Below are 25,605 nucleotides of genomic sequence, written 5' to 3' on the forward strand. Positions count from 1 at the left end.
TATTGATGCAAATGCTCATCCTAATGGCTGAGTAATATTCCTTTGTTTATATGAACCATATTATCTTTATCCATTCATCTGTCGAAGGGCATCTCGGCTCCTTCTACAGTTTTGGCTATTATGGACACTGTTGTATGAACATTGGGGTGCATGTGCCCCTTCTTTGCACTACATCTGTATCTTTGGTGTAAACACCCAGTAGTGCAACTGCTGGGTCAAAGGGTGGCTCTATTTTTAACTTTTTGAGGAACCTCCATACTATTTGCCAAAGTGACTGCACCAACTTGCATTCCCACCAACAGTGGTTTCCCCTTTCTCCACATCCTCTCCAACATTTGTTTTTTCCTGCCTCGTTAATTTTTGCCATTCTAACTGGTGCATGGTGGTATCTCAGTACGGTTTTGATTTCAATTTCCTTGATGGCTAATGATATTGAATATTTTTTCATGTGTCTGTTAGCCATCTGTATGTCTTCTTTGCAGAAGTGTCTGTTGATGTCTTCTTCCCCTTTTCTGACTTGATTCTGTTTTTCAGGTGTTGAGTTTCAGAAGTTCTTTATATCAGCTTCTATTCTAACAATACAGAGCAAGCTCAACTATCCAATTTAGAGAGTGGGTCTCTTTCTTTTGGATTTAATTTCATTCAAATTTACCTTCATCAAGTGATTTATAAGACATTGACTATAATTTTTTCTCTCACAAAAGGGCTAGATTTACTGTAATAAGATTATGTGACATTTGGACACTTGGTAGGTAAGATGGTTGGCAATTGTCAGTTTCATGGCCCAGATGAGGAAACAATCTCAGAAAAGTTGAGTCAGTTGCCTATAAAAATAGGAGTATTCTCTGAAACCATATATCAACATTCAGGGGTTTCCATCAGTAGGATAGTACAAAAGAGGTTAATACAGAATACCCTAGAATTCATTATTGCCCATACATTTCACTTCCATCTTCCACTATCAATATTCAGAATCTCTCACCACCTCTTTTAACCTAAATATTACTTTTCACAATTTGTGTCTTTACAAGACAGCTAATGAACAAAGTTAAGAATCATCTTCCCCATGGGCCATTTATCAATATCACTCCTAGTATTAGTGGCATATAAATAACATTCACCTTAAAAATGGCCAATATATGTAGACACTTCATTAAAAACAAAGAGGAATTATGTTCACAAGTTGACATCACCAATTAGCAAACATAAAATAGAACTAAGTACTTAGTTTTACTCTGTAGAGTTCCTATAAGGTTATGATCTCCTGTATCGTTCAACTTGCTTATTTTTCATTAATATTTTTTAACTTTTGTTTTCATAAATGAATGGCAATTTGGTAAATTTTTAAAAAGCATCATATATCCAGTTATTTTAACAAAGATATTAAAATCCTAGAATGTTTCAGCTTTCCATTAATAGCATTTATATTTCCAACACTAGAAAACATAAGAATGCAAAGTAACTACTGGGACCTATATTGCTTTATCCTTTAATTAGACAAGTTTAGGCTATATTAACATGTGTAAACATTGTTTAAAATCTGCTGAAACCAAATTTACTTTCCCTCAACTTCATATATATATATAAATTATATAAATAATTATATAAAATACATAAATTATATATAAATGTATAGATAAGATATATATGTTATATATTTATTTATATATATATATATATATATATATATATATATATATATATATTACTTCCTTCCGAAAAGAAGGCCTCTGTTTACAAAGTAGGTTTGCATACTGGTTACTAGAAAGCAGTGTGGATGGGTGGTATATACAGAATTAATTTTCATACAGAATCAAAATAACACTGAGAAGCCGGTTACAAAAACCTGAGGACAGTATCTGTCCTGTGTATTTCCCTAATGCTGACTATTCTTGGCTGAGCAACAGCGTCAAAATTTTTAAGCCACTGTATCCAAAATACTGTAACTTAAAATATATTATTCTCTTTCAAGCTCTGTTACAATTAGTTGTCTAGGTAATGAATCCTGAACTTACAAAAATATATTAAATTAATCCATACATTTTTAACAAGAATCCAATAAATTTAAAATGCAGACATATAAGTTTACCTTCCAGCCATGTGTAGAACGATTCTCCTTTAAAAACAAACAAACAAAAAACCAACACACACACACACACACACACACACAGAGATTTGGGTTAAAATATTTTAAATAGTCATTTAAATTAAGTATATAAAATATTTCCTATGACAGACTAAGGATATCTCCAGAAGTGGCCACTGCTTCATGTGAAGTAGAAAAATAGGGATATGGTTCTAGGAAATAAAGCCCTGAAGTAATGAGTAACTTTGGACAATTTTCTTATAAATGACATTTAAATGAACAAAAATTTTAAGAAACATTTCAGTCAAAATATTATATAAATCTTATTCATTAGAAGGATTAAATATCTTTAAGTATGGAAGGTTAAAAATCTTAAATTTGCTTTTGATAACAACCATAGAATTCCTCTCCTTAAAAATTCTAGAAAAAACTAAGTGAATTATAATACAAAAATCAAATTAGTAATTATTCCATTTTTTCCCTGAGTGGTAAAGCTATGTGTATTTCCTCAATTATCTAAGACTACTAAATTTCAAGGAATATTTTTAAAATCCCTTAATTTTCAAGATAATTTTTCAGAAAAGTCGATGACTAGAATACAGAGGGATCTGACTTACCTATGTACTAATGCTAAAACATCTATTTCTAGATCAGTACTATTCTGAGAGCAACAAAAATGGCAGTCAATACAGATCAAAATGATTCATGCACTTTGTAAGTTACCTACTTCTGTTTTAAGAAAAGCAAAGTGTAAAAAACTCAACACATAGATGACTGAGCAAGGATTCTAGGGGATAAATTAGATGGTGAGGAATTGGCTTTGTTTCCTGAGACTCTTCACACTTTGCAAAACTACACAAACATTTCCCCACATACTAATTCACTCAACCAACTCTTCCTAAGGGCCACTGATCATGATCTGACTTGTTTACTTGAGAAACCCCAAATGCTATCAGGAAAAGTTGAGCCCCCAAGTCCTCAATAATCTGGCCTCCCATCCTGCTAACTTAAACTACCCCTACATAAAGTTCTCCCTACTCTAACAGGATCTCCTCAAATATGCTTGATTCTTCCCTTTCCAACTCCTTGGGCCATGCCATTTTCTCCGCATGGCACACAGGATCCAATTCTACCAGACTATATCTGTCCCATTACTCAAAACTCATCTCAGATATCACTTCCTGTAATAAGCTTTCCAGATCCCTCCAGTGAGACAGGCTCTGTCCCGCCTCTGAAGAGCTCTACCACCTACAGCTTATGTAGTCTGTATGTGCAGCACTTCCTGTCACCATGCACAGTGCTTATCACTCCTGCTATGTACTGTCAACTCCTGGAGTGAAGGCGTAATGTTTTACACATATTTCTATCCTGCACAATGCCCATCGCTGTGTCCCTGAACACAGATAAGTAAACATCCAGTTGAAATAGTTATTTTGATGTTTTGGGGCAATTTATTATGACATTCATCTGGTATCCTTGAAAAACCAACTGTTGATAAATCACTATTCACCAGATTAAGTATTATAACAACAGATTATAAATTACAAAGTCATGAAGAAAATAAAGTCACAAGACAAATTATCTGGTAAAACTATCTTAACTTCTCTCCGTTTCTTCAGAACATATTTTAGTAGATTATAATGCCAGAGAATTGGGAAGTTCGAATGTAATCCTGGTTTCTATATGAAACACTTCAGCAAAAGGGAATTCATAGTTTTTTTAAACATAAGGTAAATTTACATTATAAAATCTTTTTGTCACCATTTGTTGGTAGTTATTTCTGAAAAAAATAGGATAAACATTTTCTTTTGAATTAAATAGAGGAAAAATCAAATTCTGATCATTAAAAACATTTTCTCTACACTTGAGGCATACCCAAACATAAGAATTTTAACTCACCATCATCTTCTCCTGAAAAAGAAAACAATGAACAAGATTTTAGAAACTGTCCTCCAAAGTTCAGATTCCAATTCTATTTACTTTAAAATGAGATTAAAACTTACTGTGTGTTGAACTATTAGTTATATTACAGACTGTGGTCAGGGTGTAGTCACCTTGCAAATGAGACTTCTTAATAAGAATACAGGCCCAAAGCACAAGATCTTCATATGTCTTATACAGTAAATAATACCAGAAAAAAAATCAAAAACTACTCGTAAAGATCACTAGATTCAGTAATTAACAAATGGACACAGGCACTCCTTTCATGATTGTACACACAACTCTCTCCTCTCTTCCAAATTACTGCTCCTCCACCTACACGCACCTTAAGAAAAGTATTTCCCAAACTGGGGTCAGTGAAACCCTTACCGGGGTGCCACGGAGCTGCCCACACAGTGGGAAGGAGCCGGAGGCTGGGCTTCGGGGGGCCACAGCAGCTCTGCCTTTACCGGCTTTGGATGTGGGATTCTGAGCCCAGGTTTCCTTTCTGGAAAGAAAGGTCCCATCTTTCAAAAGCTGTGGGAGAGGCGGCCAGAGAGCCTCACCATTCAGCTCAGCAGGAGCGCGCAGCCAGGCTGAGAGGCTGAAGAGCCCGGAGCCAATAGCATCACAGACAGCATCAGCCCGAGTGCCCTGATTGCTGCATGGACCTCTCACCTGCAACCAGGACCCCCGTCCTCCCCTCACCTGGTCTCCGTCTCCCTTCTTTCTTAGGACGGGTTTCCTCCCCCTCTCTCTGCCTCTGTCTTTTCCTAAGTGCTGCTCTTTCCAGTGGTCTCACGTCTCTAATTTGTCACAACATGGATGTGAGGGATTTCTTAGCATGGGATGGTTTCGTTAAATTAACTATATGCTCTGCTTTAAAAGGAAGTGATCATATTATTCAGCCACAAAAAAAGAAGGAATTCTGCCACTTGCAAGCACATGGACAGACTCCGAGGACCTCATGCAGAGCGAAGTCAGCCGGAGAAGGACAGATACTGTGCTCTCTTGCACGTGGAATCTAAAAACAAAACCAAACCCCCAAGCTCATAGATCCAAAGAAAAGATGGGTGGTTGCCAGAGGCAGATGATGGAGAGTGGGCAAGACACGTAAAGGGTGTCAAAAGTTACCAGTTTCTAGGACAAGGGGTGTTAGAGAGGAGAAGGGAGTTGGGGTAAATTGGAAGGGGAGGTGAACCTTGAGAGACTATGGACTCTGTGAGGGGTTTGAAGGGGCGGGAGGTGGGAGGTTGGGGTACCAGGTGGTGGGTATTATAGAGGGCACGGATTGCATGGAGCACTGGGTGTGGTGAAAAAATAATGAATACTGTTATGCTGAAAATAAATAAGTTTAATAAAAAAAAAAGTTACCAGTATGTAAGTCCTGGGACTGTCACATATAGCTTGTCAACTATAGTTAATAACACTGTATTTGAAAGGTATAAATTCTCATCACAAAAATAAAAATTCTGTAATTATGGTCACAGAGGTTAAAAAGATTTACTGTGATCATTCCGCAATATACACAAATATCTAAACATTATACAGAACACCTGAAACTAATGTGATGTTGTATGCTAATTATACCACTATTTTAAAAAAATTTTTAACTCCAATCCTAAAAATAAAAAAACAAACAAAAACAAACAAACGAAAAACCAGAAGTGATCATAAAAAAGACCCGAAGAATATCTACCAAATTCTATACTATGGAACAGAGGTGTGGGGGCAGGGCAGGGGAGCTTTCTCTTTTTACTTTATATAACTTTTGTGTTGTTTCCATTTTTTTTTATAAGTGTGTGTGTGTGTGTGGTTTCCATTTTTATAAGTTATAAGGGTAAAACAGGCAAAGGAGAAGAAACCATGCACACCTTTTTCATGATCCAATTCCCTTTTCCAGCAGTATCAGAATGATTTGCGAAAGAACATTTGCTGCATTATAAGACAGCATCTGAAGGCAGTCCCTTCGGTTAACCTTTCTGTGTCTCTTTGGGTCTCAGAAATGTCTTAAAGATACAACTAGACCAGGGAATTCAAGTTCTTAAATCAGTCCTGGTCTAAAGAAAACAAGAGAATGGCAAGTCAATGACAGGGCTGCTCCCAGGGCTTGGCTCCTTGCTGACAACACACGGAGTATGTGCCCAGTAAGTTTGATTAACCTCCAAAAATGCTGTCCCACAGAAATATAATACCAGCCACATATATAACTTCTATTTTTTTCTAAGGCGAATTTCTAGTAAAATTTTTCCTAGGATCCATGTTTTAAAAAGTAAAAAGCATACATGTGCTACAATGCAATAATCATACAGTGTGTGAGGCCAGAGCTATCAAAATAATAAAATTCTGTTTAATGACAAAAATATTTTGCACTGCTTCAGTTCTTAAATTTAAACCAATTCAGTGAAATGTCAAGTTTGGTTCTGCACCATACTGCATCTGCTCAACAGCCCAGTTAGGCAAGCAGGGACCCTGCCGGAAAGCATTCTGCTGCAGGCATCACGAGTATCTGAACAACTCTGCACCCTCAGCACTCAGACATGGTGTGTGGACCAGTCAGCATGCTGGGCATCGCCTGGGAGCTCTTAGAATCCTGTGCCTCCCTCAAGACCCACAGAATCAGAACCTGTATCTCAAAAAGGCTCTGCGGTAATTTATATGCACACTTAACTCTGAGAAGCACGTTGGGAGCCACAGGTTCTCAAAGGTGCCTGCGTACTGGAATCATCTGGATGGTTAAAAATACAAACAAACAAAAAAACACGAAAAAAATCACCACCACCACTTGGGTCTAATCCTACACATTCTGATTTAACTAGTCTGGGGTAGGGCCTGGGCATCCAGATTTTTAAGAGTTTCCTGGGAAGCCTCTGTTATATGGATTACTCATATATTTTGATTTATTTACCATGAAACTCCTCTTTTATTTAGGGCCTGACACATACCAGGCACTCAATAAACGCCAGCAATTACATAGAACATGCAGAAAACTTGATATTGAACTATGAACTAAACTTTTACTTTTGATCAAATTAAAGAAAATATAAAATAGCTGAAAACTTACTCAGATTAAGTTTAGGTACAAAGAAATTTTGAAAATAATCTCTAAAAGCATGGAAATGTATGAAAAACCCACCTCGGCTAGGTGCCAGAGGATTTAAAGGACGATAAACAGATCGAGGCCTGAAAAAGCAAGTGTGAAACTCAAACATAAAATGGTTTTACATAATCTTCTTCCCAACAGAATCCTACTCCCCTTCCTCTACCCTCCCTTTAGCCATTCCTCCTCCTTCCCCTAGCCCCTCCAGTTACTTGAAACAGTTTTCCTCGTAGATGCTGTTCCACACTCTCCACGCAGAGGACCCTTTATAGCCGGTGTAACGCTCTGGGTTCAGCAACAGGTCTACATACTGAGCAGCTGGAGATCGCTCATCTGAACAAGAAACAATTCATCAAAACCACCCACAGGTCACCAGTTGTCTGAAATGTAACACTGTAATGCAAACATAACTACTGAAAGGTCAGAGAAAGGCTATGCTTTTCAAGTAATGTCCAATTTAAGTGAAAGAGTGGTTAGCACACTCACGATTGTACTTGACCCGGGATAACTTACACTCCTGAGAGGAAAAAACAACTCCTCCCTTTCCTTTGGATACTCAGTGCTCTCTTAAGGAACAGAATACCCCTCCCCTTCTGAGAGGCATTCATCATTCCTACTTTTTAACCAACTGGGATCCAAAAGACCTAACAGAATCATAACCTGTTCTACTACTTGATTTGATTTCTTCCCTATGCATACACTTACCTAAACACAGGCTCAGAAACATTTTTTTAGCATATAGTATACTAAAAAGAGAGATTTTCCTGCTATTCTCTACTCTGGACTTATGAAATAAATGGCTCAATAACTTCGGGATTCAAATTTGATCTTAGAATTACACAATGCTCTAGTTTAAACAAATACACATTACGGTTTGTTTCTATCACTGTTCATACACAGTACTTTTGCCCTCTCAAGCCAATATACAGCAGACACAACTTCGGGAAATTGTTAAGACATATAAATGACTTTTTACTAGTTCTTCACTATTTGGACATTTTAATAGAGGTCTCTGAAGGATACAAAAGATCAAGAAAATGGTCTTAATTATCAAGGCTTACGTTCTGGATAGAAAAGGGAAATACATGCTTTCATACCTTTAGAAAATGTATAACGATCATGCTTCACACGTTGATGATCATAATATCATAATACATGGAAATGAAAGAACTATCTATGTTGACACAGAGATACTCCTTTATTTGTATGCGTCCTACCTTTTCATGTCATGAGATTAAATCAATAGTATGCAGGCACCTGACTTAAAACAGGGCCAAATATGGCCATTACAATATGGTCCCTCTTTTTTTCATTACTAATAGTGTATTTTCCTTTTAACCAACAATACTTATTGAGCATTCAGTGACCATAACTGAGATTATCCATAACTCTAAGAGGAAAATGGCATCCTGATCCATACCATCCAAGAACTACTTGGTACTTCTGTAGAAAGTAGGAAGAACACAAACGAGTTAGATCTAACTTACAGACAATAGAAACATGAACTGAAGAATATTGGCTCTATTTCTCCCCTACCATTATATAGATATTCCACTATATAAGTTAAGGCACAGAAAACAGGTAATTTACAGATGGATTTACAGAAACTGTCCAAGGACATGGACTGGTTCAAGAGTTAAAAACAGTAATTTTTTAAAAATCTTCCTTAAAAAAAAGAAAGATTCAAATTATGGAGTGTGGCTTTTAAAGTTCAAACAGAAGTTTTATAACTCACTAGTTTCTGTTATATTTTTTTAATTTCTCTGAGGTGGTCTTGATTAAGCTCATTTACAAAACGGATCTATTTACAAATACTAAACCTACCAGAAGCATGTATATTCATTGAGATATGGTGTGTACACATGTATAAAGAATGTGTGTGTGCATGTAAGTTTACACATATGTGGGGTCACCTATGAATGTACCCTCAGGCTAATATCAACCCAACAAAAGCAACTAACCAACCAATAAGGAAAAACAACAAGATTAAGATATTAAACTACATTTTAAATCATTATACCTTAAGGAAGTGAAAATCACAAGAGTAAAATCTAGTATATCAATGTTTAACTTAAAACTTACATTCTCAATGTCCTTAATGTGTATTCCCTTAATTGAATCAAAAGTGCATTGCTGGTTTAAGTGATTCTTTAAAAATTTAATACTTTTTCAAATCATGAAAGGCGGGTCTTGTTAATTTATAGAGGGATGGGGCGCCCGGGTGGCTCAGTTGGTTAAGCGGCTGCCTTCGGCTTGGGTCATGGTTCCGGGGTCCTGGGATCGAGCCCCGCATCAGGCTCTCAGCAGGGAGCCTGCTTCTCTCTCTCCCCATCTCCCTGCCACTCTGCTTACTTGTGCTCTCTCTCTAGCTGTCAAATAAACAAATAAAATATTTTTAAAAAATTTATAGAAGGGATTAGCAAACTATGATCCACAGTCCAAATGTGGTCTGTATACTTTTTTTGTAAAGAAAGTTTTATGGGAACATAAGCCACATTCATTCACTGCTTTCACGCAATTATGGCATAGCTGAGTAGTTGCAAGAGAAACCGTACGGTCCACGAAGTCTAAGCTTTTTACTATCTGTCCATTTACAGAAGAAAATGTTTCTCAAGCCCTGACCTACACTGACAAGAACTTCATGGCATCTAGATGAGGAAGTGGGGGTGAGGGAGCATCCACAGGCTGAGTTCCCCCCACAAACACACCAGTGCTGGTATCCATGCTTCCCTTGGGGCCACCTGTGACATGATTTTAATTAGCCTATTCAGAAACTACAACTTCTTTCCATTTGCACAGCGGTAGCATTCATTTGGGTAATGCTCTTTGGACCCCTAATATGTCTTCCTCCTCCCCAAAGCTTTCTCTTCTTGCTCCCTTTGTAAAGCTCTTCCTAAACTGTTCCATCTGACCATGCTAACCATTCCCAAAGGATTCGAAGAATGTCCACGGAATCAAAATACCTAATTCTGGGAATTCATCAATTTCAACAAATGCTTTTTCTTCATTTTCAAGTATACCGTTTTTCCCCAAATGAATTTTCTTTCATGGTCACTTAATTGCGTATTAGAGTTAGGAGGCTACACAGCATGTTCGAGGATGCGAGCCAGTCCTCCACACCTCCTAACCCAAATATCTCTTCAAACATAGCACAGGTCAACTTAGCGTGCAGTCTTTTTGTTTATGGACACAGATAAAAAATACTGCTGTAGACTCAGGATTGAGCCTCCCACCCTCCCTCACCAACTCTAACTTTGACTTCTAGTAATGCATTATTAAAATGCATTATAAAATATTCAGGTGAGGAGAACCTATAGTTTATAAAGCACCCAAGTAATTCTGACACACAGCCAGATTTGGAAACTACTGTTTTAGACAATACTTTAAATTTATTAATGAACGGGGTGCCAGAGTGGCTCAGTGGGTTAAAGCCTCTGCCTTCGGCTCAGGTCATGATCTCAGGGTTCTGGGATCGGGCCCCGCATCGGGCTCTCTGCTCGGTGGGAAGCCTGCTTCCCCCTCTCTCTCTGCCCCTCTGCCTACTTGTGATCTCTGTCAAAAATTTTTTTAAAAAATCTTTTAAAAAATTATTAATGAAAAATTTTTTTGAATTTTTAAAGGTTTTTATTTATTTGACATAGAGATAGAGAGTAGAAGCAGGCAGAGCAGCAGGCGAGGAAGAGGGAGAAGCAGGCTCTCTACTGAGCAGGGAGCATAATGTGGGGCTCGATCCCAGGACCCTAAGATCATGACCCAGGCACCCCTAATGAACACGTTTTAAGGGAAAACATAAAAGTAAAAATCTGTCATACTATATAGGTTATTTATGAACCAACAACTTCATTCAGCAAACATTTTTTGAGCAAGTACCATGTCCAGGCACTGTTCTAGGCACTAGGGATAAAGCAGTGAACCTGAAAGACAAAGCCTCAGGCAGCTGACAATCTAGTTGGAGTAGATGGACAATAAACAGATTAACTAAATAACCTGCCCTGCACTCTCTGGTCATTCTTGGTACTCAGAGCCGGCAGCAGTGTCAACACTCGAACTGAGAGTGGTTGCTGTTTTCTACAGACAGGTGACAGCAGGTTTCTCTGATGAGGTGACATTTGAGCAGAAACCCGAAGCAGAAGAGGCCATGCATAGAGACAACAGCGACAACAACAACAAAACAGGAGTAGGGAAAGGAGCTTACCTTAAACTGCTAAATTATTTAAAAATCTACTATTTGATCTGTAAGGGTCATCTTCTCTTCAAATAAAGACAGAACAAAAACAAAACGGAGAACAGGGGTGTAGAGATATATACCAATAAACTGGGGTGAATATTCTTTAGATTGTTTTAATCAAAAGGTTTTACATAACTGAAATAACTAGATGATGACTCTAAAGCTACTCTGAAGTGTTTTAAAAAATTGTATATTTAAATCATTGGGACATACACAAACATACACATACAGAAGTAGTGGTAATCCAACCAGTAAAATGGTTTATATGTTTCAGGACTACACATAATATAAAAATTACTAATTTTTAAATTATGAAATCCTAAATTCTTGTAGGACATCTCTTCCATTTTTATAATATAATAAGCTAATGTTGAAAAATTAGTTAACACTATATTGATGAGAGGTAACTGATACATCATTGCTCATACCAAGTGATCTCTGGAATGGAGTAGCATTTTTTGTTAAATACCTATAAAAGAAATATATACTGACATTTTTTTTAAAAGATTTTATTTATTAATTTGACAGAGAGAAATCACAAGTAGACGGTGAGGCAGCCAGAGAGAGAGAGAGAGGGAAGCAGACTCTCCGCTGAGCAGAGAGCCCGATGTGGGACTCGATCCCAGGACTCTGAGATCATGACCCAAGCCGAAGGCAGCGGCTCAACCCACTGAGCCACCCAGGCGCCCTATACTGACATTATTTACTATAAGAAATATTCACAGAAATGATTTTTAATTTAAAAATCTGTTAATTAAGCACTAAAAATTTTTTATTTTAATCAAAAAATAGGTAAAATGATAAGCTGGCAAGAAGTGACTGTGAATGTTGAACACTAAGCATAATTAGAATGACAACCGGAGAACAAATTAAAGAGTAAGCAGTGATATCAATCCTTAACCTAGGTACAACAGCTTGCTTTGATGAAACATTTGTCAATTCTAAATATCCTAACAGGAGTATTTTATTAATTTCCCATTATTCTATCCAGATACCCAAAGAAATTTTTTTCAGATCTCTTAAAAATATTCTTACTGGCGGCAGGTGCAGTGCCTGGGTGCCTCAGTTGGTTAGGCATCTACCTTCAGCTTAGGTCATGATCCCAGGGTCTGTCCTGTGACGGGCTCCCTGCTCACCTGGGTGTGGGAGGTGGGTGGAGGTCTGCTTCTCTTCCTCCCTCTGCTGCTCCCCCTGCTGTGCCCTGTCAACTAAAAAAAAAAAAAAAAAAAAAATCCTTGCTGGGGTTGCCTAGGTAGCTCAGTTGGTTGAGTGTGTGACTTTTAAAAAAATTTTTTTTTAAGATTTTATTTATTTATTTGACAGACAGAGATCACAAGTAGGCAGAAAGGCAGGCAGAGAGAGTGGAAGTAGGCTTCCCGTTGAGCAGAGAAGCCGATGTTGAGCAGAGAGCCCAATGCGGGTCTCGATCCCAGACCTGGGATCAGATCCCAGGATCATGACCTGAGGCAAAGGCAGAGGCTTTAACCCACTGAGGCACCCAGGTGCCCGAATGTGTGACTCTTGATTGAGGCTCAGGTCATGATCTTTGGGTGGTTAGATCAAGCCCTGAGTCAGGCTCCATGCTCAGCCCAGAAACTGCTTGAGTTCTCGCTTTCCCTCTCCCTTTGCCCCTCCTGGCTGCTCACATTGGATAGATAGATAGATAGATAGATAGATAGATACATACATACATACATACATACATACATAGATAAAATCTTTGAAAAACAAAAAATGTCCTTGCTCAAACCTTATAAGCCATGGTGTTAACATTGCACCTCCTGGCAACCTCTCAATCTGCTGTGCTATTGTAGCAGCTCACTCTAACTTGCTGCACGGCAGACTGGAGGATGAGCACAATTCTACAGATGGATCCCCTAAAACCCTCTAGGAAGCTCTATGACTACTTGAATGCTTTCCAAGTTCTGAGGAACTCCTGCTGCCTCCAGCCATGCATGCCTGAACCCCAAATTCTTCTCCACCAACTATGATATCAAGGTAAAAAGTGAAGAGAGGCCAAGTGAATGATTTAAGTTTACTCGGCACAATTCTTGGGAATATTCTCCTTAGATCAAAATTTTTGAGTCACTTCAATTATCTTCTGAAGTAAGAGTCATGGTAGTTACTGCTGAACAGCGCCCTCTCTTCACACTATTCCAGGGGACTCTTGGCAAAAGGCTTGTGGGGAAGTCAAATTAGAGTCCTCCCCAATATTGCAAGGTGTCTTTATGTTTGTTGGGACCTCCAGAAAATTCCAGTGTGAACATGTTTATATGTTCATGGACTGAAACTGAGTGGCTTGAAATAGAGGTCCATAGGAGATGATGTGTCATGATGTGAAAAATATAGGTATGGGATCCAGTCAGATCTGGGATTGAATCCTGTCTCAGCCTCTTGTTACTGTGTGATCCTGGGCAAGCTAGTCTTCTTGAGACTCAGTTTCCCAGGACATGAAATAATACACAGTTATCCAGGTAACTATAAAGATTAGCAATAATGTACTTAAGGCACTCAGCACATGGCTAGAACATAAGCTCTCGATAAATGCCATTATGAATAGTAAGATCCACTCAGCAATACCCAGTGTATTCAAGGTATACCTGATTATATTTTCACTGATTTCCATTTCTTATAAAAGGATTAAGGGTAAAATAACTTCATTACAATAGTTTATTACCATCAAGTTCACAAAAGTGATCCTGTGAATCATCATATCTCGCCCAGTCAATGAACGCTTCTTTGCTTTGATTACTAGGAGAAAGAGGGAATAAAAAAGAAAAATGATTTAAACTGGGAATGGAAAATGTTACACTGTATCTTATATAATTAAAAACATAATCTGAGATCATGTCTTTAATTTAGTTTCATTGTTCAATTAGTGGTTACTGAAGGAATGATAAACAAGTTACCTGAAAAATATAGATATTAACTTCCATGAAGTATTTCTATTTAACTATGCTAAAACTATGAGCCCTATTTCAATAATAATTTTCACTAGAAAATTAATTTACAAAAATATAGGAGATGTAGTTAAATACAAAAGTCAACCTAGCCTTTTCAACTGACTTAGAAATAGCAATCATTTTTTTCTAAAGTAGGAAATAAATTTACATTCATAATTCCTTTAACTTAAACTGCTTCTGTATTTATAGGACAAAAATACCAAAAACTGCATTTCTAGGAGCTCCCTTCCTACATGGTATTCACTGGTAGCACCAATGTCACTTTAACCATGGCATATCATTCACTTTCCATACTACCTCACATTTAATAAAATATAAGATCAAGATCTCTACTTGGAGATCTTGGAACAATTACAGTCATTCAAATAAATTCTGACCTATATTCACTTTAACCTATATTCAGGTCGTCTCTGTCTTAAATACATAACAGCAACATCTGTAAGAGAGCTATCATCCTTCTTTATTTACTATACAACAGGAAAAAAACAAGGTAAAAAAATTATTTGTGTACCAAGTACAAATCACATAGTTCCTAAATATGTTACTGTCATAGTCAAGAATTTATTTTGTATTTGAGAAACCGCTACGTGACATAACCATTAGAAGTCCACATAAGGCTGGCTGCACAAAATCCACTATCAATAAATGTTGCCGGGGCGCCTGGGTGGCTCAGTGGGTTAAAGCCTCTGCCTTTGGCTCAGGTCATAATCTTACATTCCTGGGATCGAGCCCCGCATCGGGCTCTCTGCTCAGCAGGGAGCCTGCTTCCTCCTCTCTCTCTCTGCCTGCCTCTTGGCCTACTTGTCATCTCTGTCTATCAAATAAATAAATAAAATCTTTAAAAAGAATAAAATAAATGTTGCCAATTTAATTCACATTCACATTTAATTCCAATTTAATTCATATTCCTATGGGAATATTCAATTAACTTAATAATACAAGTTAATGGAAATACTTGTATCATAGTTGACTCAGCTGGAATACAGGATGAGATAAAGCAAGAAGGCAAGTTCTAGTTAAGGCTAAGATGGTAACTATAGTTATGTTACTTAATTAGAGAAGTCTTCTCTTTGAAAATAGTCAAGAACAAAGCAATTGTGACATAAATTCCTATTTTCTTGTTAACAATACAATTTAGAGGAACTTTTATCCTTGAGGATTCTTATGTGGTGATGCTTTGCTGATCGTTTCATCCTAAACCCTGCCTGAAAGCCACGGCAGCAGAAAAGATGGCGAAGGCTAATCTAATGCTAACAGAGCTGGCTCGGTCTGGCTTATAAGTGGGTTGAAGGGAAGTAGTCCAGCTTTTCTAAAAGTCACTTTGAAGATGGATGCCAAGCTATTTATGTCACAACTTCCTAGTCTTTACCAGGGACTTCCTGTCAAGATGGCGCTGGGTTAAATCCAGTGGCCTTCGAAGTGGGCAATGCAGGGGCAGGAAGGAAAGGACCAGAGCGATTTCCAAAGAGCAGGAGAAAACTTCTCAGGGTGGTAGACAAAATAACTATCTTGATTAAACTGATTTTCATGTGTACACACTCGTCAAAACACCAAAAGGCATATTTAAATAGGTACAGTATACTGCATGTCAATTAAATTTCAGTAAGGCTGTTTAAAAGTTATAGTACCAACTGCTGGAGAAGTTGTGGAATGAGGAGCTCTCATACACTACCAGTAGCAATGTATTTTAGGAGTCATTTTGGAAAATGTCTCAGCAGTATTACTTAATTTCACCTCTAGGTATATTCTACACAGATGCACACCAAATGCAAACACCAAATGTCCGCCACTATATTTTTTGGAATGGCTGGGAAGTGGAAAACTCCAACTATCAATGATAGGATGGGAACATTTTGGTGCAGTCTTAACTATGGAAACCAATGAAAAAAGAATTAAATGCTACTACTAAGTCCAAGAACATGGATGACTCTCACAACATGATACTTAATAAAATAAGTCAGACACAAATAATACATTCCATATTATTTTATAAAAATAGGCAAAATTAACTTCTGCTACTGTAATTCAAAATCATGGTTAACTTTGGACAGTGGTAATGACCAGAAAAGTACACACAGCAATCTTCAGGGCAGCAAGTACATTGTTTTGGATAGTAGTTGCAGAGCTGGGTTCGCTTTGTAAAATTAAACTCACCTTTATGCTTAACATTTGTATACTTTATTGTTATTTCTGTTATACTTGGATTTAAAAATTTAAAAATAACTCTGTTCAACAAAATATCTATAAGCAAAATTAAGAGACAAGCCCTAACAATGCATATAGCCAAAGAATTATGATCAGATTGTATGAGGAATGCCTACAAATAATATATTTTTTTAAATTCTTTTGACAGGGAGAGAGAGATCACAAGTAGGGAGAGAGGCTGGCGGGGGCGGGGAAGCAGGCTCCCTGCTGAGCAGAGAGCCCAAAGCAGGGCTCGATCCCAGGACCTGAGATCATGACCTGAGCTGAAGGCAGAGGCTTAACCCACTGAGCCACTCAGGTGCCCCCAAATTATAACATTTTAAAAGTACATACTATCCCACCTCCACACCCCATGCCAATCCCATGTTGTTTCACCATGGAGAAACAACAGCAAAGAATATAAAAAGGCACTTTACCTTAAAATTCTACAGTGACTTAAGTCCCAATCCCTGGATAACTTCTCTAGTTATATTCTTTCCTGGGTAATGTCATATGGTTTTAAAGTGCCATATATTCACACATGACTCCCACATTTTATCTCTCCCCTGAAATTGAGACTTGTGGATCTAACTACCTGCTCGACATCTCCAACAGATGTCTCATAGGCAGTTCAAATGCAGCAAGTCAAAGACTGAACTATAATTTTCCATCAAACTTGTTCCTCCTGCAAGTAGCCCCAGTTCAGTAAACGACAACTCCTAGTTTTCTAGTTCCAAATCTTTTTTTTTTTTAACGTTTTTTGGAATTTATTGATTTGTATTTAAAAGGAACTGTTGACACAGATTCCCTGGAAATCATCTGACTAAACACAAGAAAACAGTTAATTCTACTGAGACAGTAAAATAATTCCAAGACATATGATTTACCCAACAGAACAATACTGTAGATGCTGTCTCTGATACAAAAACTCACTGCTCCTTACTCTTCTAAACACACAGTGGTATAGAGTTAACAATAGTCAATCACTTCTGTTCTTTCTTGAATATATAAAAATTAAAATACCAATTAAAAAACTAATATATCTTCTCTTTAAATGTTTCTTACAGATACAATTTCAATATTTTCATTCAACAGTGGTGTGGTTTAAGAGATTATTTTTCATTCACAAGTCAAACAACACTCCACTCAAAGAGGAACAGTCTATAGGCTCGTACTGCGAATAAAGACTTCAGGAATGCAGCAATGGACATTTCTAAAATACTAAGTGGATAAAATTTTGAGAGGATACATTCAATAAAGCTCTACTAAGCAGATGGCCACAGACCTAGAACATTCTACTGCTAACTTCAATGGGACTCCAGATGCTCCCAAACTCAACATGAACTCTCATCTTAGGCTTTGTACTTTCCTTTTCCAGTTTCACTAATGACACAAACATGATTCAAATCCCTGAAGTAGTCATTATAGTCAAGGGCATATCCTACAATAAACTTGTCTGGATTTCAAATCCAACAAAGTCTGATTTATAACTAAAACTTCAAGGGGTCCTTTTCACCAGCAAGCTTCCGACCTCGACGATCTTTGGATTATGCTCCTTGACCAATGAAAGCAAGGTTTGCATTGTTTTGCCAGTGTCAGTTTATCCTCAATAATCAAGACATCCTTTCCAGTCAAAGTTGAGAGATCAGGATGCCTGGGTGGCTCAGTCGGTTCAGCCACTGCCTTTGGCTCAGGTCATGATTCCAGGATCCTGGGATCAAGTCCCGTGTTGGGTTCCTTGCTCAGCCAGGAGCCTGTTTCTCTCTCTGCCTCTGCCAGCCACTCTACCTGCCCGTTTTTTCTCTCTCTCTCTTTCTCTAACAAATAAATAAATAAAATCTTAAAAAAAAAAAGTTGAGAGATCATCTCCATCATTTACTTTGATGTTCCCTGTTGACTGGTCATTATAGTAGTTCTTCAGTCTGATGAAATCTACAGTAATGGGAATGGATCCATCACAATTTCTGTTCAGTGCTTTGATACAATCCAGCAGGTCAGCAAAGATTTTATAGCCTCCCTCGAGCACACAGAGGGCTACGATGTGACGGCCTCCCATGTCTTCATCACATCTTGAGTAAGCTGCTCGGTCCTGTCCATAATTCCATGAGGAATAAACACCTTTTCCAAATCCTCAGCATAATTATTGAGGTATACAGAATAAGTCTAGGTGATCACCTGGTTTATCATCACTCATCATGATGCTGGGGTCACCACTGTGCAGCCCAGTGGGCGTACGGGTTAACCACAGCCTGGAGAGGAGGAAGCCGGGGGCACAGCAGAGGAGGCGGAGGCCCCACAGAAGGTGGCAACAAGTGGGAAAGCTGAGCGATGTGCTCGCTGTTGCTCTCTAGGCCGCTGCTGGAGCAGAGGCCTCTACTTCCCAATCCTGTAGTCATTTATAGCTCCTATCTTGTTCCATACCCCACTTCAAATCCCTCAGCAAATCCTGTCAGCTCGCTCTTCAAAATCTGTCCAGAATCTGACCACTTCTCATCATTTCTACAGCTATCACCATTCTGTCTTACCTGGATTAGTATAATAAGCATATAACCTAGCACCCGGCTGCCTCAAAGCATTCTCTCCAGTTCTCCAGCGACTTTCCATTCCACTCAGTTTAAAAGCCGCATTCGTAGTTGTCTTCAAGCCCTCCACCCCACCCCACCACCACCCCTAGCATCTTCTGACTCAGTCTTCTACTACTTTGCCCTTGACCACTATACTCTAGCCACACTGGCCTTCTTGGGAGTCTTCAAATCATCTAGGCACACTCCTGTCACAGGTCCTTTTTACTAACAATTATACATGCCTAGAATACTTCTCCCTCAGGCAGCCATATTATGACTTATGACTTGTGCCTTTATGGGCACTTTGTTCAACTGTCCCATTATTGCTGTGGCTTTCTCTTACCACCCAATCTAAAACAGTGCCACTTCCCCATCCACACCACTCCTAGCCCTCTGTCATTCTTGTCTGCTTTATCTTTCTCCCAGGCACTCATCACCACTTTACTTACTTCTTATATATTTTACTTTTTTACTGCAGATCTCCAAAGAGGATTAAGCTTCATGAGAAAAAGAATTTGTCATGTCCACCACTATATGCTTAATACTACTCTAGAACAGTGTTTGACATATATTGTAGGCATTCATTAAGAAACACTAATATGCAATAAACAGATTAAAAAATACTCAAACTTACTAGTAATTAACAAAATACAAATTAAACAAAAATGAGATGCTATTTCATCTGCAAACATTATTAATTTCTGGCAAGGATGCGGAGACCAAAACCAGTTCTCAGCCCCAGAGGCAGTATACAGCCGTACAAGCACTTTGGAAAGCCCTCAGGCAACATCAAGAACAGGTACATGGGGGCATCATAAGGTTCAGCAATCTCACTAGTGCATGCCAAATTTCCTACTGTATGCCAAAAAAATTATCAAGGCACTCAAGGTCACATAATTTGTTAGAAGTAAGAAATCTGAATAATTCAAATGTCTATCAGTAGAGGAACAGCTAAGTAAAATAGGTAATAGTCATCTGATAAAAACCATTCATCAGCTGAAATAATGAGACAAATCTCCCATGTTTTAACATAGATCTAGAACGCAATATGTACAGTGTAAAAATAAATTTGGATGTTAAATTCAGTATTATTTTATATAAGGAAAAGATAAAATCATATGTAAAATAACCATCATTTTATATATATAATAAAAACAAAACCATAGATGGATTCATGACAGTAGTTACCTCTAAGAAGGAAAGAAAACAGAATTGGGATATAGGGCATAGGGGATTTCAAATTTATCTACATTTCTCTCTTTTTAAAAACATAGTAGAAAAAGTTAATATCTAGTCACTAAATAAAAAAATAAATAAAATGTATTTATTTTATTATCTTATTATATCTTATTATATTATCTTCTCTAGTTTTCTATATTAAAATTTTTCAATAAATAATGACTGATAACTTTATTAAGTCTAACAATTATAGTACACAAATGCCAACCTAAGCAAATAGGGAAATTAAAAAGATTAGTAATAATCCATTCCCTACTCTCAATTATAGATATGTTCAGTCATTTTATAGTGCATAATCTGAGACCACTCACAAATTATGTTGGCCTTCACAAGCAGGTTTTACTTAGAGAAAATAAGGAAAAGTCAACAGAAAAAAAAAATCTATGAAACTTAATAGTCATGGTAATCAAAACTTTAACTGTTCAAAATAAAACACACAGATTGAATTACTATTTACCAAAGACTTAGAAGTTCAAGTTCCTTTTACTATAATAACCAGGAAGAATGGATCCATAAGTCCTGCTAGCAGAACAATCTTCTGTATTTTTACATTTTGATAAAGTCACTATTGATGATATATTTTTTAAATTTAAGAACAAATCCACTAAGAGGAGGAAGCAAAGCAATCATGAAATTTAGGATGAAGAATAACTTCTTAAGAATGACTTGAAAAAAAAAAAAGAGAATGACTTGAAACTTTACTGTTTCATCAAAATCACAAGAAAAACAGAATATTTCTGATATAAATATACTAAATAAGAGAATATTTTTTAAACTTGCCTTAGCGTGCTGTTAATTGCTCCCAGTTTATTAGCTTGCTCACAGTCTTCTAATTCTTTGGTATCATTTGCCACTTTTGAGTACTGAAAGGAAGTACATAGTAAGTTTAGTAATAACTATTAGCTTTCTCTCTATTTCAAGTTCCACTGGCAATTGGTCAGTGATGACACAGATACATCCTATTATCAAAACCTCTCACATATGTAAGAAATGGAAATCAAAATGAGTCACAAATCCTCACCAACTAAAAGACATTAAAAACAATTACCACTGGTATGTTGGTGATCATGTAAAATAAGAAAACCCTCTTGGGAAAGTAATTTGACAATATTTATCTAGAGCTATAAAAATGAATAAACCCTTGAACCAACAGTCTTACAACTGAAACCATATCCAGAGCAACACTAAAAAACAAAACTAAAAATGAAGTACAACCACTTTAGAAAGTAGTTGGTACTATCTCATCGTGCTAAGATAGGCATAATCAATGGCCCAGCAACCTTACTTCTAAATATCTACCTAAATATCTACCTGTCTACTCTTACATGTGTACACAATGAGACAAAGGATGAAAATGCTGATACATCACTGTTGATAATAGCAAAAAACTCCAAACAACTGAAATGCCCATCAGCAAAGGAAGAGCTAACCAATGAGATACTCATACAATGGAGTACTACACAACTATTAAAATTAACAAGGCTACATATATCAGCAGAGACAAAATTTCCAAAAGCATAATGAAGAATAAAAAATAACTGAAAAATATTTTTAAAATAAAAAAATTTTAATGCCATTTAAAAGTACTATGCCCCAAATACCTTGATAACTGTGTACCCTATACAGTATAATCCTGAAGATGACAGGTTGACTAGTTGGAACACAAGACTAAAAATACATGCATGATAAAACACCTGTTGCACAGGGCATCTAATACTGTAGTTATACTATGCTACTATAGTTCTTCTACAGAAGACAGAATTGATGTATCTCAAAAGAATCTATATAATTTAACTGTAAAAACATACAAGTTCTCTGCCTGCGGCAAGAATTAAAAAGGTGGGACTATGGAGCAAAATGTTCCCACTGCCAACTAATTCTAGAACAGTTCTCTTCTGCAACCACTGTCAAGCAGGAAATGTAAGTTTCACAATGTAAAGCAAAAATATTCAAGGAAGAAAAGTGACTCACCTTATTAGAACTCCCAGCTTTAATTCCGACTGGAATTTTGCTCTTAAAAGAATAACAAGAAAAATTTAGGAAGTTATCTTCATTTTTTTCTTGAGATTTCTTCACAAATGCCACTGCTCAAATACAGAGACTATTTTATTCTATGATGAAAAAATGAACATTCATTCAAATTGTTTTCATACTATCTAATAAAATACCAATTTATGGACTTGTAAATCATAATTTAGCAAACTGAATGACATATACAAAATAACAGTGTCAAAATCAGCTAAAATTTTTTAAAAGATTTTATTTATTTATTTGACAGAGAGAGAGAGAGATCACAAGTAGAGAGGCAGGTAGAGAGAGAGAGAGGGAGAAGCAGGCTCCCCGCTGAGCAGAGAGCCCGATGTGGGGCTCCATCCCAGGACCCTAAGTTCATGACCTGAGCCAAAGGCAGAGGCTTAACCCACTGAGCCAACCAGACACGCCCAAATCAGCTATAATTTAAACTGTAATGCAGTATGGAATATTTCACATAATTTTTAGGTTAAAAAAACTGATAAAAATCACTATTCCATAAACTTTCCTACCACAGAAAGAGAAGCTTTAAAAATTTTCAAAGTTCTTTGAAAAATTTTATGCTCAATCTTAATTGCTGCTCTAAACTGACATCTAAAGTGAAGGCAGTTTGGGATTAATACTGACAGAACCAGTTCCTTGGTACACAGGATTGACCTTGGTTTACCAATCTAGGTAATCAGGGTTTACTAACAGAAAATCCCTATGTCCAGCTTTCTTTTCAACAAAGCCAGTAATTAGTTTCAGGCTTTAATAAGCAAACCTAGAAATCATTATAACTGGTTCATCAGACACAATTTTAAACAAACACAAAATCATATCTGAAAGCAGAAAATCACAGGTTGATCCTCTAATCAATCTAGGGGACTGATTTCCAGCATCGGATTCTATGGTATAGCAAAATACCTACTAAAATCTTTTCATGTGTCATGGTAAATTTTAGCTTAGGTAAATTTAACCAAATATTCAGAATAAGTATCTTCCTGCCAGGTGAAAGAATATAAATAATGATTAGAGATATTTCCCTAATCAATAAAAAGATTAATAGATTAAAACTTTACTTGTTGCCAGCATTTTATTATTTTAGTATTTGCTAGTACATCTAACAGAAGGCAGAAGAGAGAAGACTATAAAACTTAAGTCAAATCTAACAGCCATGAACCTGAATTTAAAATGTGGAAGGAATACTAACCAAAAGTGACTGCTGGCTACAGTGTGTCCTCTGACTAGTATAGTATAATATGCTAAAATCAAAACCTTTAGCAGCTTTTCTAAAGGTTTGATGCTAAATACAATAACTTGACTTATACAAATCTTAATAAACCTTTTAGACATACTGGGGTAGGCATCACAGATGATTGTTACAAATGACACATAACAATCACAGAAGAGAATTATTAGAAGTAATGAAAAATGTAAAACTAATAACTAAATCAAGAATGAAATAAACCAGCTGGGATTGAGGCTGGGAAGATGATGGGGTAGGAGGACCCTAGGCTCACCTCATCCTATGGATACAACTAGAAAACAAAAACTTCACACAAATAATCTAGAAAACAACCCAAAGACTGGCAGAACAAACTCTGCAACTAAAGGCAGAGAAGAGGCCACATCGAATTGGGTAGGAAGGGTAGAGATGCAGTGGGGAACGAAATAGGCTTTGGCTGTCTGCAGTCAAGAACTGGAGGTACAGGAAAGGGTGAGAAACAGACTATCCCACATGCATGGGGAAGACCAATCCCCATAACTTTTGGTTTTGAAAGCCAGAGGCTCCAAATTTCAGGAGTTCCTACAACCAGTGGGACTTGAAGCTTGGATTTTTAAAAATCAGCACCTCCACTCTGGGAGAGCTGAAAGGCATTAGGAAGCAGAGTTCCTGCCCTTAAAACAGACAGCGGGGTGGGGTGGGGGGGAATAGGACAAACAGCCCAGGTAGCTACAACATAGAAGCAGCAATTTGAAAAACAACTAGGGCATATGGGAGGGAGACTTACTAATCTCAGAGCATGTCCCGAAAGGTAGGGATCACAGGGAGACCCCTCCAGGAACAAAGGAGGCAGGCACCATTTCCCTCACCTCCGCATCCCCACTCACAGCATAAACACATAGGCACCTGTGGGAACCAGCACTATGCAAGGCTTTCTAGCTAAATTGGTTACACTGAGCTCCACCCACCCACACCCAGTAAGGTCCCCTTTTCGACACATTTGTGTCAGTTCTGGTTTTGGACCCCTCCCACGGAAGACCAGTGTAAACAACACCAGCAGCAGCTTTTCCTGACCCACACGTTATGCAGGGCCTCAGTCTGAGCAGCTGTGGACCTTGAAGAAGCTCCAGACACAGCCTGTTGTAACTGGTACCCCACCCACACAGCCCTCCATCCACCAGTACAGGAAACAGATCTCGTCTCACAAACAGACCAGCACACACCTTGTTTAAATGTGCAGCACTCCAGCGGGGGAACAAACACCGCCCACAACAAGCTGAGACCCGCTTAGACAACTGGACTAAAGGAAAAGCTGGCCAGGACACAAGAGCAGAACATATGCAACACACACAGGAGACAGTCCCTGTATCTGCCAGGTCCTGCAGAATAGGGGACAACTCTACCACAGGGCACTACAGGACATCTTGTTCATAAGACCATGAACTTCAAGAGGAGGACGCAGAGCTGACTTCGCTAACACACAGAAACAGATACAGAAAAACAGACAAAATGAGATAAGGAATATGTCCCAATTGAAAGAACAGGACAAAACCACAGCAACAGACCGAAGTGAAATGGATGTAAGTAGTATGGCTGATAGAAAATTTTAAGTAATGATCATAAACATACTCACTGGGCTTGAGAAAAGAATGGAGGACATCAGTGAGACCCTTAACACAGAAATAAAAAGGAACACATCAGAGATGAAGAACACAATAAATGAAAATAAAAATACACTAAATGGAATAAATAGTAGGTTAGAGGAAACAGGCAAATGAATCAACAACCTGGAAGACAGAGTAAAGGAAAGTAATCAAGCCGAGCATGTGAGAGAAAAAAAAAGTTATACAAAATGAGAATAGACTTAGGGAACTCAGTGACTCCATTAAGTGTAATAACATTCAAATTACAGGGATCCTGGAAGAAGTAGAAAAAGAAGAGAACAGAAATTTTATTTGAAGAAATAATAGCTAAAACTTCCTGAATCTGGGGAAGGAAACAGATACTGAGATCCAGGAGGCAGAGAGATCCCCCAACAAAATCAACCCAAGGTGATCCACACCAAGACACATAGTAGTTAAAA

At 37.6% G+C, this 25,605-nt stretch overlaps 1 protein-coding gene across 8 annotated transcripts in view; it reads right to left on the reverse strand.

Moving 5' to 3' along the window:
* ERO1B (endoplasmic reticulum oxidoreductase 1 beta) overlaps positions 1-25,605 on the reverse strand; it is a 358,900-nt gene that overhangs the window by 15,420 nt on the left and 317,875 nt on the right. For 4 of the 8 annotated variants that reach the window (XM_032313481.1, XM_032313483.1, XM_032313476.1 and 1 more), the window contains exons 4-10: positions 22,256-22,297; positions 21,065-21,147; positions 14,012-14,085; positions 7,319-7,439; positions 7,143-7,189; positions 3,986-3,997; positions 2,090-2,140 (exon numbers count right to left, since the gene is read on the reverse strand). In XM_032313481.1, coding sequence (XP_032169372.1) covers positions 2,090-2,140; positions 3,986-3,997; positions 7,143-7,189; positions 7,319-7,439; positions 14,012-14,085; positions 21,065-21,147; positions 22,256-22,297 — 430 coding nt within the window. The remainder of the gene's footprint in view (positions 1-2,089; positions 2,141-3,985; positions 3,998-7,142; positions 7,190-7,318; positions 7,440-14,011; positions 14,086-21,064; positions 21,148-22,255; positions 22,298-25,605) is intronic. The other 4 variants (XM_032313482.1, XM_032313479.1, XM_032313477.1 and 1 more) reach the window with 3 other exon arrangements.

Source organism: Mustela erminea, chromosome 14 (genome assembly GCF_009829155.1).
Source record: "Mustela erminea isolate mMusErm1 chromosome 14, mMusErm1.Pri, whole genome shotgun sequence".
In the NCBI taxonomy this organism is placed as follows: domain Eukaryota; kingdom Metazoa; phylum Chordata; class Mammalia; order Carnivora; family Mustelidae; genus Mustela; species Mustela erminea.